A 15,675-nucleotide genomic window follows, 5' to 3' on the forward strand; every position below is an offset into this window, starting at 1 on the left:
CAAAGTCTTTAGACTAGATATCTGAAAGTATAATCAGGGTCAAATTCTTTCTGATGGGTTATGTTCAAACATTTTCTCTAGTGCTCAAATAATGAGGCAGGTTTCCCTGACACAGCATGATATGTACTATTCTAGAAACAGAAAACTGGCTTTCAAAATAATCTCCAGTTTACAAATTCCCAATTCTAATCTCCCTTCTTCTGTTTCTCAGAATTGTTTTCATGAGGTTTTGTTCTTGCAGATTCATTTTCCCATATGTACACACATGCTCTAATCAGATTTTAATGTTCTCAGGTGGTAACCCAGTTAGCGGCCAGAACAATTTAGCATAATTCAGTAACACAAGACTAACAGGAAGCGGGTACTTCTCTAGGGTGGCTCAGCAACAACCTTTGAAAAGTGGGTTCTGCAACTCACCTTAGGCTTAAATGCGATGACTTTCAAAACCATCTCGACGGTGAACACCCCAGTGAAGACCATGTTCAGAATGTCCATGGCATCATTGAACATCTTGGACTGCTCGTAGTGCTATGGATGAAGACAGAGGGACCGTTCTCAGAGCCTCGGCCACGATCTCACATGCTTGCACATGGAGGCTCCCAGCCCTCTGTGCCCCTGTGGGCATCCTCCACAGCCCAGCACCCTCGCTCGGCAATTCCAACGGCATTGCAAGGTCACGTGGTGAACTCCCACAAAGTGCAGGGGGGTCTGTGATAAGATGAGGATGATTGAATGATGAAGGGGGAAAACATATCCATTTCCTCTGCTCAGGATAAAGGGAATTCACCCTTTCTTCTGGCAGGGCTTTATGTTGAGGGCCTTGACCAGAGCACAATGTAGATACCACCAAAATGTCTATGAATAAAGGTAGAATTTGGTTAGGGATAAATTTTATGCCATGTAAATTTATGTTGAATAAAAGGCAGCGTTTTCTTGATTTTACACTTTCTCTTACATCAGCACACAGTCCTTTTCATTCAAAAAGAACTCTTAGGTTAAGAAAAATGCCAAAAAATTTATCCCTGTCTTTAGACCTACTGTCCAGACAGCACTGAGAGCTGGTTTGATGTGCTGGAGTTCTTAAAGTCAGTGCAAAAGCTGGCTCTAGACCTTGGTCTTTGCTTCCTGTCCTCGTGGAGTATCTACTAGGCAATGTAACTTTTGAAAATGTTCACTGTTAATACCACACGATAATCTGACTTGGCCAATTAAACTGAATTGCATTTCTTGTCCCCATTGGAATAAGAAGTAGCCGTAACTCAGGTCAAACTCAACACTTCATCAACTGGAAAACTCCCTACTGCCATGCTGAGAGCCACCTGAGGACAGGAGTGTGACTTATGTTTTGTTTTCCAACATTGGGTGTTACTCTGTGACAGGCCCAGATCAAAGTGTCCGAAGGGGCCAGGTGCGGTGGCTCACGCCTGTAATACCAGCACTTTGGGAGGCTGAGGCGATGGATCACCTGAGGTCACGAGTTCGGGACCAGCCTGGCCAACATGGTGAAACCCTGTCTCTACTAAAAATACAAAATTATCTGGGCATGGTGGCATATGCCTGTAATTGCAGCTACTCAGAATGCTGAGGCACGAGAATCACTTGAACCCAGGAGGCGGAGGTTGCGGTGAGCCGAGATCGCGCTACTGCACTCCAGCCTGAGCTACAGAGTGAGACTGCCTCAAAAACAAAAGGCAAAAAATAAAAAACAAAGTGTCTGAGGGGAATTATCTATAGCATAAACCTTATCTCTAAGGTAGGTGTGACAGATTTCCCCATTTTACTGATAAAGAAAGCAAGCCTCGGGGAATTTAAACAACTTTCCCCAAGTCACAGAAAATTCAGAGTAAAATCAGGATTGAAACAGCTGTGTATCTCCAGAGCTGTAGTTCTCAACCACTAGCTGGCCACAGGAGGCCCATGGTAAATGTTTACAGAATTGAGCACCAATGCCAGGCTCCACGGAAATGTTACCTACCATGATGCTGTAACGGATAATTTCTTCAACAAAAGAACTACCTTAAACTCCTACCGTGACAACTGTCAGCCAGAACAGAACTCTGGCCAACCTATAGCCCAGACTCATCAGAAAAATCAAACCCCTCCTGTGAGGGGCAGCATTCCACCCTCAGCATTTGGGGCACGGGGCTGTGCGGAATGCCCGGACCTGATCCCCACAGCTGTCTCCATTTTTACCTGCATGGCCAAGCAGAGTGTGTTGAGCATGATGAGGACAAACATCATGTATTCGAAAGGCGAAGAGTTCACCACGTACCAGAACTTGTACTGGTAGGGGTTTTTGGGGATGTATCTCCGCAAGGGACGTGCTTTCAAGGCGTATTCAACACACTGACGCTGCAACAGCAGAAAAGGGCAGAAACGGGGTTCTGAGCACTTGCAGGGAAGGAGGACCCTGTGGTCATCTGCTCTGAAAGAGCTCACCCTACAGCTCCCGGGAAGGGGCCATGGACGACGGTGAAAATGATTACGAGTGACCCCCTTCCTGCTGCTGGCACCACTCTTGAGTCACCGAGGGCCCTGCCTCCATTACCTTCGCTGGCCCTCCCAGCAAGCTCCGGGTAAGCTGGGTACCTACCCATGTGGCTTCCATTTTGCTTACTAAAAACTGAGGCTCAGAGCTTTCAGCTGTCTTTCCTGAGGCCCTGCAGTGTATACACAAGCAGGAGTGAGGACTGGGTCCAGGCCTTATCACTGCCTTTCCTCTTTATCACACATACGGGGGATCTATAGGTGGATCACACCTATAGTTCCCCTGCCTGTGCTGTCCTCCAGGAAAGGAGGCCAAGTAACCACAGAACTCACAAAAACTAGAGGGGCTGTCTCATTGCCTGAGACTAGTAGCCTCCTGGCTACTCCCAGATGGACCCACATGAGACACCCTTCAGGAACCACAGTGTGTTAACAATAAACATCTTATGGGGAGCTATCCACATGTCCATCGGGGAGCTTCTGGGCTGGGGAGCTTGTCGTGTTCATTTCAGAATCCGTAGGATGTGGTCAGTAGTGACAGCTGGATTGAACGCAGGTTGGGGCCCAGCTGGAGCACTTTAGTGACAGCTGGATTCATTGGACGCAGGTTAGGGCCCAGCTGGAGCACTGTAGTGACAATTGGATTGAACACAGGTTGGGACCCAGCTGGAGCACTTTCTCACTTACTCTGGGCAGTGGGACTGGTCCACCTTCTGCAGCAGGCCCAGAGAGAACCTCTAGCCCCGAGAGCCCTCAGCTCAGCATTGAGACCCTAGACCTACCCCCAGTCTCCTACTTTGACTCTGGATGCAGGCTTTGGACAGGCTCCCAGTGTCTGGGACCCGGCGCTGCTCTGACCTCACATGCTGACTCCAGGGACCCCCAATTCGAGCCTGTGCTGGACCTCAGAGGCTGACACACTTTCAGCGCTGGCTCTGCCTGGCTGGCCTAGCCTTGTTCTGACACTCCTCTTCCTTGGGTGAGGAAATTGCTGGGCCAGACCTCTCCCTGGCAATCACTGGTGGAGTCTACAGGGACAACCTGACAACTCAAAGGAAAATCTTCTTGCAAAGCAAACCGGCATGTCCTCGCATTTCCCAGTGGGTACAGCCAGCTATGGTTGTCTTGCTGTGCCAGGGCCACTTCCCCTGAGGAAGACTAGGCTACCAGATCATTCTTGCTTGTGATGTCATCATCAAAACAGAGATGCTACTGATAGAGGACCCGGGGAAACTCCCAGAACAGAATCTTGATCTTGTAGACTCTTTCAGGGCTGCAAGGAAGCTCTAAACGGCAGCTCCTTAATGCCCTCGATTTAGAGATGAGGGATCAAGCCCCAGCAGGGATCAGAGGGCACCTAGGGTCCCAGTGCAGGCGCAGGAAGACAGCCCAGAGCACAGGGCTCCCTCTCCTCACCATGTCACCTGAGCATAAGGCTCCTACTTCTACCAGACTGGCTAAAACATGGTGCCAGATCAAGAATGATGCCAGTACAATCTTAGTCCCAAATTCAAAGTTACTGACTTCCCTGGGGTGATGTAGGGTATTCCCCCCTAGGTCAGCAGTCCTCAACAAGGGGCAGCTTTGCCCCCCAAAGGACATTTGGCAATGTCTGGAGACATTTTGGCTACTGCTACCAGGGGAAGAGGAACCATTGGCATCTAAGAGCTGGAAGCCAGGGATGCTGCTAAACAGCTTAAAAAGCCCAGGAAACACAACCAAGAATCATCCCAGACTGAAATGCTAATAGCACCAAGGGTAAGAAACTCTGCCCTAAGCGGCTTTAAAGACTATCTCCCAGTAGGGACTGTGAATGTCTGTGTGAGTGGCCACAGTGCCCCAACTAAGATTCTGAGCCATCACTAGTGGGTCATGACCATGGCAGGTGGCGTAAGCACTCTCTGATTTCATACCACCAGGTCTGGGGATGGATTTCATAATTACAAAGTCTCATATGTATCTGGAAACCTAACACTCAGCAGTGATGACTCAAATGGGCTGAGGGTGTGCTTAGAACAGGGCCCTAGCCCCAGGGACAGACAGTATGTGGGCACCCTTCTCTGGGTATGGGGGAAATCAGTCAATAAAGAAGGCACTCCGCTCCTAATCAAGGGACAGAAGCCAAAACAGTGTGTGACTTTAACCTGATTTTTGTCCAGCTCACAGTTCTTATACTCTTTTTCTCCTTGCTCCTGAAATGTAACGATGACAAAGCCCACAAAGATGTTCATCATGAAGAAAGCTACAATGATGATGTAGATGATGAAGAAGATGGAGATCTCCACGCGGTGGTTGTAGATTGGGCCGATGTTCTCTCCATTCGAGTCGATGGCTTTATACAGCAACCTAGAGAGAGAAAAATCAAGTGAAGACCTGCCAAGCCCCCCAGCCCACACGGCCCAGCCCACTGCCTTCTCAGGTCCTCCCTCTCCAGAACTCCTCTCATGAGCACTCGCTGGGAACCCACCCCAAGGCTGCTGGACACAACCAGGTCTCTCCCATCAGCCTCAGGCCCAAACGGCCAGCACTAAGAGGAGGGGGCACCCAGGATATCATCATCGAGGGACTATTCTGAGGACCTGAAAATCAAAAGATTTCACAAATATCCTAAAACACTCCTTTCTATTCAGAGAGGAAGAATATCATGTGTAAGACACTGGAGGAAGTGAAAACTATACACACTGGCAAGACAATAAGTGACCAACCAGAGTAGTTCCAAAGAACTAAAGGTGCTTCCCCAAACAGAGATATGCACTAAAATTAAAGCTATGCCTAGCGGAATCCTTAACAGGAAGAGGGGGATTACTGTAACACCCTTGAGGTCCATTGATCCGCATTATGATGCAGATTCAACACTTCTGGGGCACCCAGCCCATGCGTAGGCTGCACGAGACACTTTCACAGCCTCTCGCTTAATCCTCACATCCATCTGGGAAGGCAGACATTACTATCATCCCCATCATAGGAATATTCAGGGAGGTATCAAAGTGCCACAGTCACACTCCTTGGGGACAGAGCCAGGAGTTGAGCCAGTTCCTCCAAGCCCCGAGTCCCAGGTTTGCTCCTTTCTCCTCAGCTGCCACCATGATTTGCTCAAGTACAGTGTTCAAAGCCTGACACTATAGCCAGTGCCTGCACACAGTGAAGGGCCTTACTCCGTGCCGCTGTTCTCCCAGGATTACATCCCTAATGAACAAGCCCCACCTGACTGTCTCTTTATCCCACAGGAGCTCCTGAAAATATCTGACTCTTACACACACCCCAAGAACTCTGCTGGCCTGCGAGGCCCAGCCTGCCCACCTCCTGCAGCTCATCTATGCATGGGGACCGGGTATCCAGGACTCTAGGTGTGTTTGCACACTGATGGCAGGAGCTGGGGGTGGGAGCTCCAGAAGCAAAGAGCAACACGAAAGCACAGAGGATTCTCCCTTTCAAATTCTAACTTCTCCTTACCTGCTCTTCTTACTTTACCCATCAACATCTTAGCCATTCTTCAGGACCCTGTTCTGCACATCTAGGACACACCAGACCACCTGCCTGGTTTGACCACTTGACACTGATTCGATTTGGGCTCGAGGCGAGGAAGCATGTTTAGACACTGTTTCCTCCACAGTGCCTAACACGCCATGTTGCACGGAGCTGGTATCTAAGCACGCAGTCAGCCAGAGCCCAGTTAGACATCTCTAACGGGTGGGGAGACACAAACCTCTGCACAGCATGGTCTGTAAATGAGCAAGCAGGTGCTCAGTAAAAAAGATGGCACAACAGCAACTATCCGCAACTGGGAATACATTAGTACGAAGTGCAATGAATGAATGAATGGTTTGGGACACCATTCAGACCCTCTTTAGGAGCAGCGGATGGCAGCTTTCCTGACATCCAATGGGAGTTCACAGGACTGAGGCATCTCAGGCCTCCCTGCTTCTACCCAGAGATGCTGCCAGGTACCTCTACCAACCCTGCTTCACAAATCATCCACCTACATAGAAAGAGGCCCTGTGGGTCAAGAAGTGACTGAGAAGTGGCCCAAGGTTAAAAAGCCACAGGGCAAGCCTGCGACACTAGAGAACAGAAATGGGACTGACTCCAGGAGGGAGGGCTCAGCCCTGGGCACGCAGATGCCTCTCCAGAAGACTGTGTGCTCCCTGTACTTACGCAGGCCAGCCCTCAAATGTGGAGACCGTGAAGAGCGCCATCATAGCAGAGAGGACGTTGTCGAAGTTGAAATCACTGTTTTGCCAGATCCGCTCACGGACCACAGGACTGTCAACATCCCCATCCTTGTAGAGGATGAAAAGTCCCCTGGAAAGGAAAACAGGTGTGGGGCATCTGGCTTCACACATGACAGGTGGAAGCAGCATAAAGTTGGACACACTGCCCCGATCCCACCTCCAGGCAGGTCACGCTCAGTCTGCCTGCCAGTCACACAGCTGAGCATAACACCGGCGCCGTCTCTCCTCTCCTCGCCCTTCATTCAATCTACTTCGCGGCTCAAATAACCACCGAATAACTACCAGTGAAACGTGTATTCTCCAGAGCAGCCAGCCAGGCACCGGGCATATGTCGCTGGCCGATAAAAACCACAGCACGGTGAGTGCATCTCTTACACAATGGGCTTGAGGCGCACTCTGAAGGATCAAAGCTCGGCCATAGAGAACTCTGTAAGCTCTAGGAAACAAACCCATGTATATTCTTCCTGTATTTTAGTTTTAATCAAATCCCTTTCTCTTCTTACTAATGACATTCTCAATTTTCTTTCCAAAAGAATTGCATTATTTCTGGCAAATTATTTCTCCCAGAACTTCATTTCTGGAAGGAACCCAAGAGATAAAGCGCAATATCTTTATTTTACAAATGAAGACACAGAGGCTTTGAGAGGGAAGAAACAGTGTCCTCACGCCCATGCCAGGCTGCTCACCTCCAGGGACGCCATGAACGGTGTGTGAACGGTGCCTCTGGAGGTGCAGAGACACAGCCAAATTGCAACTGGTGCTCTCTGACTGCACCTTCTGCTTAAAATAAACCCCAAACCAATGTACGGGCACAGTCAGCAAGAGCCCAGTCAGTTACGTCTCTCGCGGGTGGGGAGACACAGGCCTCTGCACAGTCTGAAACTTTAGGCAATGGCTTCCATGACTGCCCTCGTGGTCACTGGACATCCCGGAATGGGAGGCATGAATATCTCCCATCTTGTCTCTCCTCTGCCAGTTCTTGTCTATGGAAATATGGCCAAGATGTAGGTAACAGGAGCCAGGAGAGAGGAAGTCTAGAAAGTGTATAAGAAGAGGGAGCCAGTTCCCGAACACAAGAGAGTTGAGTTTCAAATTCTGATTTGAGGAAATCATCCACATGGCTGTCATGGAAGCTATTTGGGGCATTTCATAATTGTTATTTCAGGGTTCCCCCAACTCCCGCCATTTATAGATTCTCCACCACAAAAGCCATCTATCCATTCTTTTGGGATGACAAAAAGCTTGGAACTAGATAGAGGTGTTGGTTGCACAACAATGCCACGGATACTATATGCTAAGGAACTGTATACTGAAAACGGTTGATGTTACGTGTATTTCACCTCAATGAAAAACAAACACCATCTATCCACCCACAAGCTGAGCACACAGGCCTGTTTTATTTCATGACCAAAACTTCTGACGTGCCAACATGTGTGAATCCTTGAAGTCTGCTATTTGCTCTTCTAAGTTCCCTACTCCACTCTCAGGATGCTCACCTGCATTCTTCAGGGTTACTTTTGGCTTCATCTGTACAGCGATAAAACTTCCCCTGGGTACAAAACAGACAGGCAGTCAAGTAAATGCAGGCTTCTCCTTAAAGAAATCCACCTGAGTTTTATGCTTGGAGGCAGTTCCTCTACCTTGAACAACTGGACCCCGATACAGGCAAACATGAACTGGAGGAGGGTGGTGACGATCATGATGTTGCCGATGGTCCGGATGGCCACGAAGACGCACTGGACCACGTGCTGCAGAGAGGGCAGAGGGGCGTGACTCTCCTTTGTGATTTTGGCCTTGAGGTGAGCTAACATCAGCCGAGAGTTTCTGTGTTGGCCGGGCACAGTGGCTCACACCTCTAATCCCAGCACTTTGGGAGGCAGAAGTGGGCGGATCACTTGAGGTCAGGAGTTTGAGACCAGCCTGGCCAACATGGTGAAACCCCATCTCTACTAAAAATACAAAAATTAGCTGGGCATGGTGGTGTGCACCTGTAATCCTAGCTACTCAGGAGGCTGAGGCAGGGGAATCGCTTGAACCCAGGAGGCAGAGGTTGCAGTGAGCCGAGACCACACCACTGCACTCTAGCCTGGGCGACAGAGCAAGACTCCGTTTCAAAGAAAAAAAAAGAAGAAGAAATGCTACAGGTGCAGTGCTGCTTGGCACATGGGCCCAAAGGGTCCCCACCCCATAAATGACTCAGGAAAATAGAAACCCAGTAGCCTTTTATACAATCTACATGAAAACTGAAAGACTAAAATAAACACAAAGAACTAGTAATAAAAAGGTAATAAATGAACAATAATTACAAAGAAAAATATCTTCAATTACCAAAAATAAAGACAATAAATCACAATTTTAAAAATGCCATTAGCACTTGGCACAGGTGGCTGAATTGGTTAGAAAGGTCCTTATAACCCACTTTAAAATCCATCAGGCCTCAGCTCAGCTCTGCTCAGAAGAGCCAGTAATTACAGCCAACCCCAACCCAAGCCAGCCCAGCTGGGAGGAGAGGAATCAAAACCTTAAGTCCTTTTGCTCTGTTGATGGCCCTGAGGGGCCGCAGGACCCTTAAGACCCTCAGAATCTTCACAACGGAGATGGCACTGGATCTAGAGAAGGAGCAGAAAGACGGCAGGCAGAGCATGTTATAAATGGACAGAATGCTTTGAGATTCACCCTTTCACTGAATCTTCACTTTAGTATCCCTGCACAGTTAGTGTGGGATCCATGTGGTGCTGAGCTGATCTCTCTTCACGACTCAGAGGTGACTTCTTCTCCCCACCCACACGAGGCAGCACCTCCCAAGCCCAGCCCATGGCACTCACAGAGGCTGACATGTGCATAGCTAACCTTGGCAGAGACACAACTCACGAACTCTCTTTGTTCTTTCCACTCACTGTAAATGCTAGGTAGTAGCTGGCTTTTAGGCTTCATATATCGTTTGTTTTTGTTTAACATTGGAGGTCTGCTGTAGCACTTTGGCACCAGGGCTTCTCTGGCCTTCAAGGAGCTCAGAGTCTGGTGGAGAGCTGGGCAATCCCAACCCAGTGTGGCACAAGACGAGGGTAAATACGGTGTGCTCAGCCAGGGGAGCACAACCTGTGGGGGTGGGGCAGGGGGAGCCTGGGAAGGACTCTGGGGTGGGGGTGGTGATAGCCAGGTGAGTCCCAAAGGAGGAGTAGGGGTTAGCGAGGACAATGGGGGGTGGGGGTGGGCTCCAGTGTGAGGGAGCAGCATGTACAAGGATGCGACACAAGAGAATGCAGCTTTCTGCTGCACCCCAGATGGCTGAGTGTGGCCAGAACACATGCTCAGGAGGAAGTGGGCAAGGCTGCAGCTGCAGAGGACATGAACAGCCTGGGAGTTAATAGGAGCTGCAAAGATGTTAATGCAAATGGCCTTCCAAGCTATGATCACAGGGTTCCCTCAGTGGGAGGCGAGGAGGATAACACAAAGGGCTGTTCCAAGCAGAGGTTTTTGGTCTTCCTAGGAGGGTACGTCCTTCCACTTCTCTTTAGCTTAGAGGGCATGTGTGTGCATGTGTGCTCATATGGGGGAGATTCTATGCTCAGCACCTGAACAGAAGTGCTCACAGGTCAGCAAGAAAGCAAGGCCACACCTAATGCTCTACTGGAGCCTCTGCCCCACACCCCTGGGGATGGTAGGCAGTACTCAGCAATGGCTGTTCCCAACAGAAATTGCTAAATCCCATGGAAAAGACCGGGGCCCTGACTTTCGGCCTTGGCTCCCTCCTAGCTGAAAAATTTTGAGGCCAAAGAAAAAGTCCTAGCAGGTTCTATATCCTGAAAATCAAAGGAAGTTCTCAATATCTAAGCTGGAAAAACTGAAAGGCTACCTGGCCCCAGCCCCTCCTATATAAAAGCGGCACAGGGTTCCTGAGAGAGGATGCCCTCAAGGCCCTGGAATCAGCCTTTGGAGGAACCAGGACTAGAACCTAGATTCCCTCCCTCCTAGTCAAGACTTCTTTCACCTCAGTTGAAAGCAAATTTCACAGACAGTAATAAGCTCAACTTAGCAGCAGGCACAAAAAGAAAAAAAAAACACACAAGAAAACATGAATTGTCTCAATGCTTTCTGGAATGGGAGAAAATTAAATAAACCTATATAACTAAACATAATCACGAAAATGATGCCCAGCCTTTATCAATTATGTTAAAATCCCTTACATAAACCATTCAGCCCAACAGTTCTGGGCACACACCCCACAATACTTACTGAATCCCAAATGACACCAGAGACACCCCAACCACCAGCATATCCAGCAAATTGAAGTAGTTCCTGCAGAAGGCCCCTTTGTGGAGGAAAGCTCCAAAAGTTGTCATCTAGAAGCAGAATCATGGATGATTTACCGTTTTTTGTCTCCAGAGGAAAAGAAACCTGGGCTCTTTGCAAAATCTTGAGGGAAGTATAACTTCATTAACAAGTGTGCACTAAGAAGTCAGAAATGTAAACCAATGGGGTTGAGCCACAGGATAATTTCTTCAAACAAAAATCAAAAAGGGGTAGCTTATTTTGGATACATTTTAAAAGAAGAAACCAATCTAGGCTTTATTACAGTGATCACAGGTTTTAAGTATGAATACACTGTTGGCATGTCCAAAGAGCCTGTCTAAGAGAGGCTCCACATGACTACATTCATCAAAAGGTAAGTGCTGTCCAGAGAGCCCACTTCCCCACAAAGCGCTGGTTCTGGCTCCTCTGAGGCCCTGGTAGAGCCTACCTTGTTTCAATTAAGCCTTCCCAGTGGGGGCTTGAATTCAGGGCTCCCAGGATCTAAGGACCTACATCACTTTTCCACATAGACCCCTTATTGTTCCTAATGGTCTTTAATGATGCATCCATCTTAAGCAATTCCTCCAAGTCTGATGACACATGCCAGGCATGGCTAGGAAGCCAGGTGGCATCTCACCTGAGCCAGTCTCAACGGCTCTGTGCTCACCTGCCACATGTACCTGGAGCACCTATTATGGGTGCTTCAGTGAGATTTCTATTGGTGATGGAAAAAGAGTTTAGTTCCCCAAAGTAAAAATAGCAAAATATATACAGCTCACTATTTATTTTAAAACAAAAAAGGTTGGAGAAGGCTCAGATAAGTACAGTATAAGAGAGGTAGAGGTGGGAAATATTACACTGAAACTTATGAAATCGCCAGTGTTCAACCCTTTTTGACCTACAAAAATGGCAATTTCATAGGGCTTAAGCAAATAACCAAACAGCCTTCCAAATCTCCCCAAAGCCACCAGGAACCATCGTCTCAGATATTAGACACTTCTTGGTGAGTTTCCATTTTCTGAATCCTTCTTGTTTTAGCTTATTTTCCATTCTCTAAAATACCTTCAAAATGAAGAATGACTCAGAAGATTTAAGTCAGTGAAGCAATTCTACAGAAACTAAAAAGTAACAATCATTTTTTTCCTTTTAAATAATCCTGTGTCTAATTTTCCCCAAAGCCCAAGGGTAACTATATTCATTTAACAACTTAAAAATGTGGAGAGTAAAATAAAACCTCAATTAACCAGGCTAACAGACTAAGTAGAACAGCTCCCCATTCACTTTGAAAAGAAGTCAAACTCTAAAACCAAGAAGCTGAGGCAGAAGCCGAGCCGGTGAGTGTTCTGGTGGCATCCCTCCGACCCCCACCACTGTGCATTCTGCATCCACAGGCCCTCCCACAGAAGCCTCATCAACAAGAGCTGGTCACTGTCCCACTGCACACCTCTGACTTAGGAGAACTGTCAACCAAATTCATCGGCTTAAAGGCAGGAAAATGAACGCAAATTTTTAGAAGATTTTTAAGAAAGGTGTAAACAGTTGTTGGTTGGCTTTATGCTGCTTCACGAACCAAAAAATAAAAAAAAAACCCTCAAAAAACTAACCACCTCATTCCCTGACAACATTAATTGAGGTTTCATTTTATATAAGATTTTGTAAAGAGCCCAGGTTCCACAGTAGTCCGACGCAAAATACATTTTGCCTGAGTTGCACACACAAAAATTCCCCAATGGCTTAAAGAAAACCATGGTTAAAAGTCTTCATTTCCCAGCTTGTCTCCTTGCTAGGAGATGGTTGCCCTGACAGTTCTGATGGGCCACGTCCTCCCAGAACCACAATGACCCACGCCCTGTGGTTCTTGGCCAGTTTTGGATAGGTTCTTGGAGCTCTGCTGTGGTCTCCAGCACTCTAAGCACATAAGGAATGGGCTCCCCATGGGGCAGACTTCACAGTCAGTACACAAACCACATGCAGCAATGGCAGCTATTAGCTCATGCATGGGCAGTACATTTAGGTCACCCCGGCCAAAGGGCGCTCCTTTTATGTAAATGTAAGCCCATCCATTAAAACAGACAGAAAATACCTTAACACAAATAGACCCAAGTCATCTTGCAAATCCTATTGCAAGAAAATAGTGTGTTAACTATTTTAGGTCCCCAAAAGCATAATGCAGTCAGAGAAACAAAAAGACAACCTCTCGATAGGATAAATGCTTTTCCTCTGACTTTGATGTCAGAAAGGGTGGGAAAAAGTTCACACATAGTGATATATGTGTTATCAGTTGACAAATTCCAGAGGGTATTTTTTTTAAATGAGCAAAGTATAATTCTCAACCACTATCATGAAGCCAGAGTGGCTCCTACATGCATTCAAAGGTTAAAAAGAAAGAGCAAAAACAAGTTGGAATGGTCACAGGAAAAAAAAAAATCCTTCAGTTTAAAAAACAAAAAAAAACTTAGCTCAACCACAAAAGACAAAAAAAAAAAAAACCATAAAAAATCAAAAGCACTCCACGCTTCTTTCCTGTGTGTCACACGCAGGAGCAGCCCTTAAACACACTGCCGGGTAACCTGTTACCTTTAAAATGATCTCAAATGCAAAAGTACCAGTGAAGACATAGTCTGCGTAACCTAGCATCTGGAAGGCAAACAAACAAGTGCAACTATTATTGCTCCAGCTGCTGTGGAGTATGTGAAGATCAAGGAAAATCCATTACCTTCAACAGGATCTCAACAGTAAAGATGGCTGTGAAGGCATAGTCAAAGTAACCCAGTATCTGCAAGGCACAACATGTGGGAGTGAGAAAAGGCATTCAGATAAACTCTGACATCTGCATGCTTACAGCCAGAAACCCCCCATCCAGTCAGAGACCCATCCCCCCAGGAAAACCCTGCCATTCTGAAGGTAAGTGCACAGCCACGGGTGAATGCCCACTTTGGTCAATTACATCATTCCCAAAGAGCATTTAAGAATCCTGACCTCCTTTAACCACTCACCCTGACTTGCTTCCCAGTCTTGTGTCCTGGACAGGCAGAGAGGCTCATTTCTAAGAGTGCTTTGTTAACAAGCTTTTCTCATCAGAGAGCGCTACATCTACAAATGACTTGTGGCACCAGATAAATTAGAGGCTTATACACATTTTGGATTTTTAACCGTGTTTCTGGCTGAATGAAGTATGTTGCCCTCCATCTGAGCATCAGATTGGTGGAGAAGCATAAATGAATATGGCAGTGGCATCCGTCAGAGCCAGTAGCTTCCATATGCCCCCTCGCATTCCAGCCTGTGTAATCAGGGCGTCAGCACCCTTTCCTGCTCATGCGCTGGGCTGGCTAAGTCTGCAAGGGATGGTTTTACAGACTGCCTTCCTCCTGCCCATTGTTCTGCATCTAACGCTGCTCTCTCTAAACTCAGGTTTTTTTAAAAAACCTTGCTGGGTCCACTCAAATAACAGACTGACTTGGTCTTTGAATTTTCAGTCCAGGCAATTCTCTCCTCATTGGTGACAATATCATCTATTATCCCATCGACAGAGTCCTGCTAGCCCTTTCTGGGGCCCCTGCTTCTCCTCGGAGCCGTGGAGACAAGTGGGCCAGCAGCAAGAAGTCTGACTGCCAGGAAAGCTGCTCACCAGGAGCTTCTGACCACAGCACCCTTATATGCAAAGGCGAGTTGGTCTCGGCCACTGATCTTCATGACAACTATGATCTATGGTTTTGAAAGAATTGAAGAGAGCAGAGCTAGAAGGGACTGTGGAGACCACCCAGGCCTAATCCTTTAACAGATGTGGCTGCTGGGAGCAGGGAATGGACACACGCATAGGCCACGCAGCCAGTCACAGGCACTGCAGAGCAAGGAGTAGGCCTGGCGTATGCCAGTGGAGAGTCACAGGGGTGAGCTGTTGTAGGTAGAGGAGTCACCTGGGGGCTGTGTCACAATAACGCGAGGACCTCTGTTTCAAGCCCAGTCTCTCTCTTCAGAGGGTATTCATTTTCCAAACTGTTTCTGGTTTTGGACTTATGAATTCTGTGGGACCACTCCTGTGTAACAGAGTTTCTTGGCCAGGCTATGGAAGGTATCTTCCCGTGCACTGCCAGGCCTCAGCCATCATTTCCTTACTCCTTCCTAGGTCACAGTGGGAATATTAACATGGAAAGCATCTAGTAGCCCAGAAAGACACCACAGCCTACAAGTCTACGAGGCAACCTAGCGCCAGGGCTGAAGTTGAGATTTAAGCTGTTTTTTCCCTCACTCTGCTTGCATTCTCTCGCTCTCTTTTTTAAACTAACAATTCGGCTAAGGTTAAAAAACATACAAAACACTGCAGAATCTAAAAAGCAATACTCATACACATATGTACGTCTATTTAAGCAGAACGGTAACATTTTTGGGTAAGGCAGCAGGGAAATAAACTTATGGAGAAGCAATTATAATTAAAAATAAGACATGAAACCCCCATGTAAATTAATCCCTTGTCAATGCATATCCTAGACTAGCTCCTGGCCTAGTTTGTCACCTAATGCTGTTTTTTTCCAAACACCGCCCTTGTGTCCTTTTTTTATGATGGAATGAAATGACACAGAGGTCTTTCCTCTATTGGGGCATCTAGAGCAACTAAACCCTCTCTAACAAAAACCCTAATCTGTGAGGACAAATCAAGACAGGC

General features: G+C 47.4%; 1 protein-coding gene across 4 annotated transcripts in view; it reads right to left on the minus strand.

Annotated features, from left to right (window-relative positions):
- CACNA1D (calcium voltage-gated channel subunit alpha1 D) overlaps positions 1 to 15,675 on the minus strand; it is a 330,171-nt gene that overhangs the window by 63,197 nt on the left and 251,299 nt on the right. For all 4 annotated transcript variants that reach the window (XM_054483847.1, XM_054483848.2, XM_054483846.2 and 1 more), the window contains 9 exons: positions 13,729 to 13,788; positions 10,956 to 11,062; positions 9,241 to 9,328; positions 8,360 to 8,467; positions 8,216 to 8,268; positions 6,643 to 6,789; positions 4,632 to 4,833; positions 2,194 to 2,352; positions 418 to 528 (listed from right to left, as the gene is read on the minus strand). In XM_054483847.1, coding sequence (XP_054339822.1) covers positions 418 to 528; positions 2,194 to 2,352; positions 4,632 to 4,833; positions 6,643 to 6,789; positions 8,216 to 8,268; positions 8,360 to 8,467; positions 9,241 to 9,328; positions 10,956 to 11,062; positions 13,729 to 13,788 — 1,035 coding nt within the window. The remainder of the gene's footprint in view (positions 1 to 417; positions 529 to 2,193; positions 2,353 to 4,631; positions 4,834 to 6,642; positions 6,790 to 8,215; positions 8,269 to 8,359; positions 8,468 to 9,240; positions 9,329 to 10,955; positions 11,063 to 13,728; positions 13,789 to 15,675) is intronic.

Source organism: Pongo pygmaeus, chromosome 2 (assembly GCF_028885625.2).
Source record: "Pongo pygmaeus isolate AG05252 chromosome 2, NHGRI_mPonPyg2-v2.0_pri, whole genome shotgun sequence".
Lineage (NCBI taxonomy): Eukaryota > Metazoa > Chordata > Mammalia > Primates > Hominidae > Pongo > Pongo pygmaeus.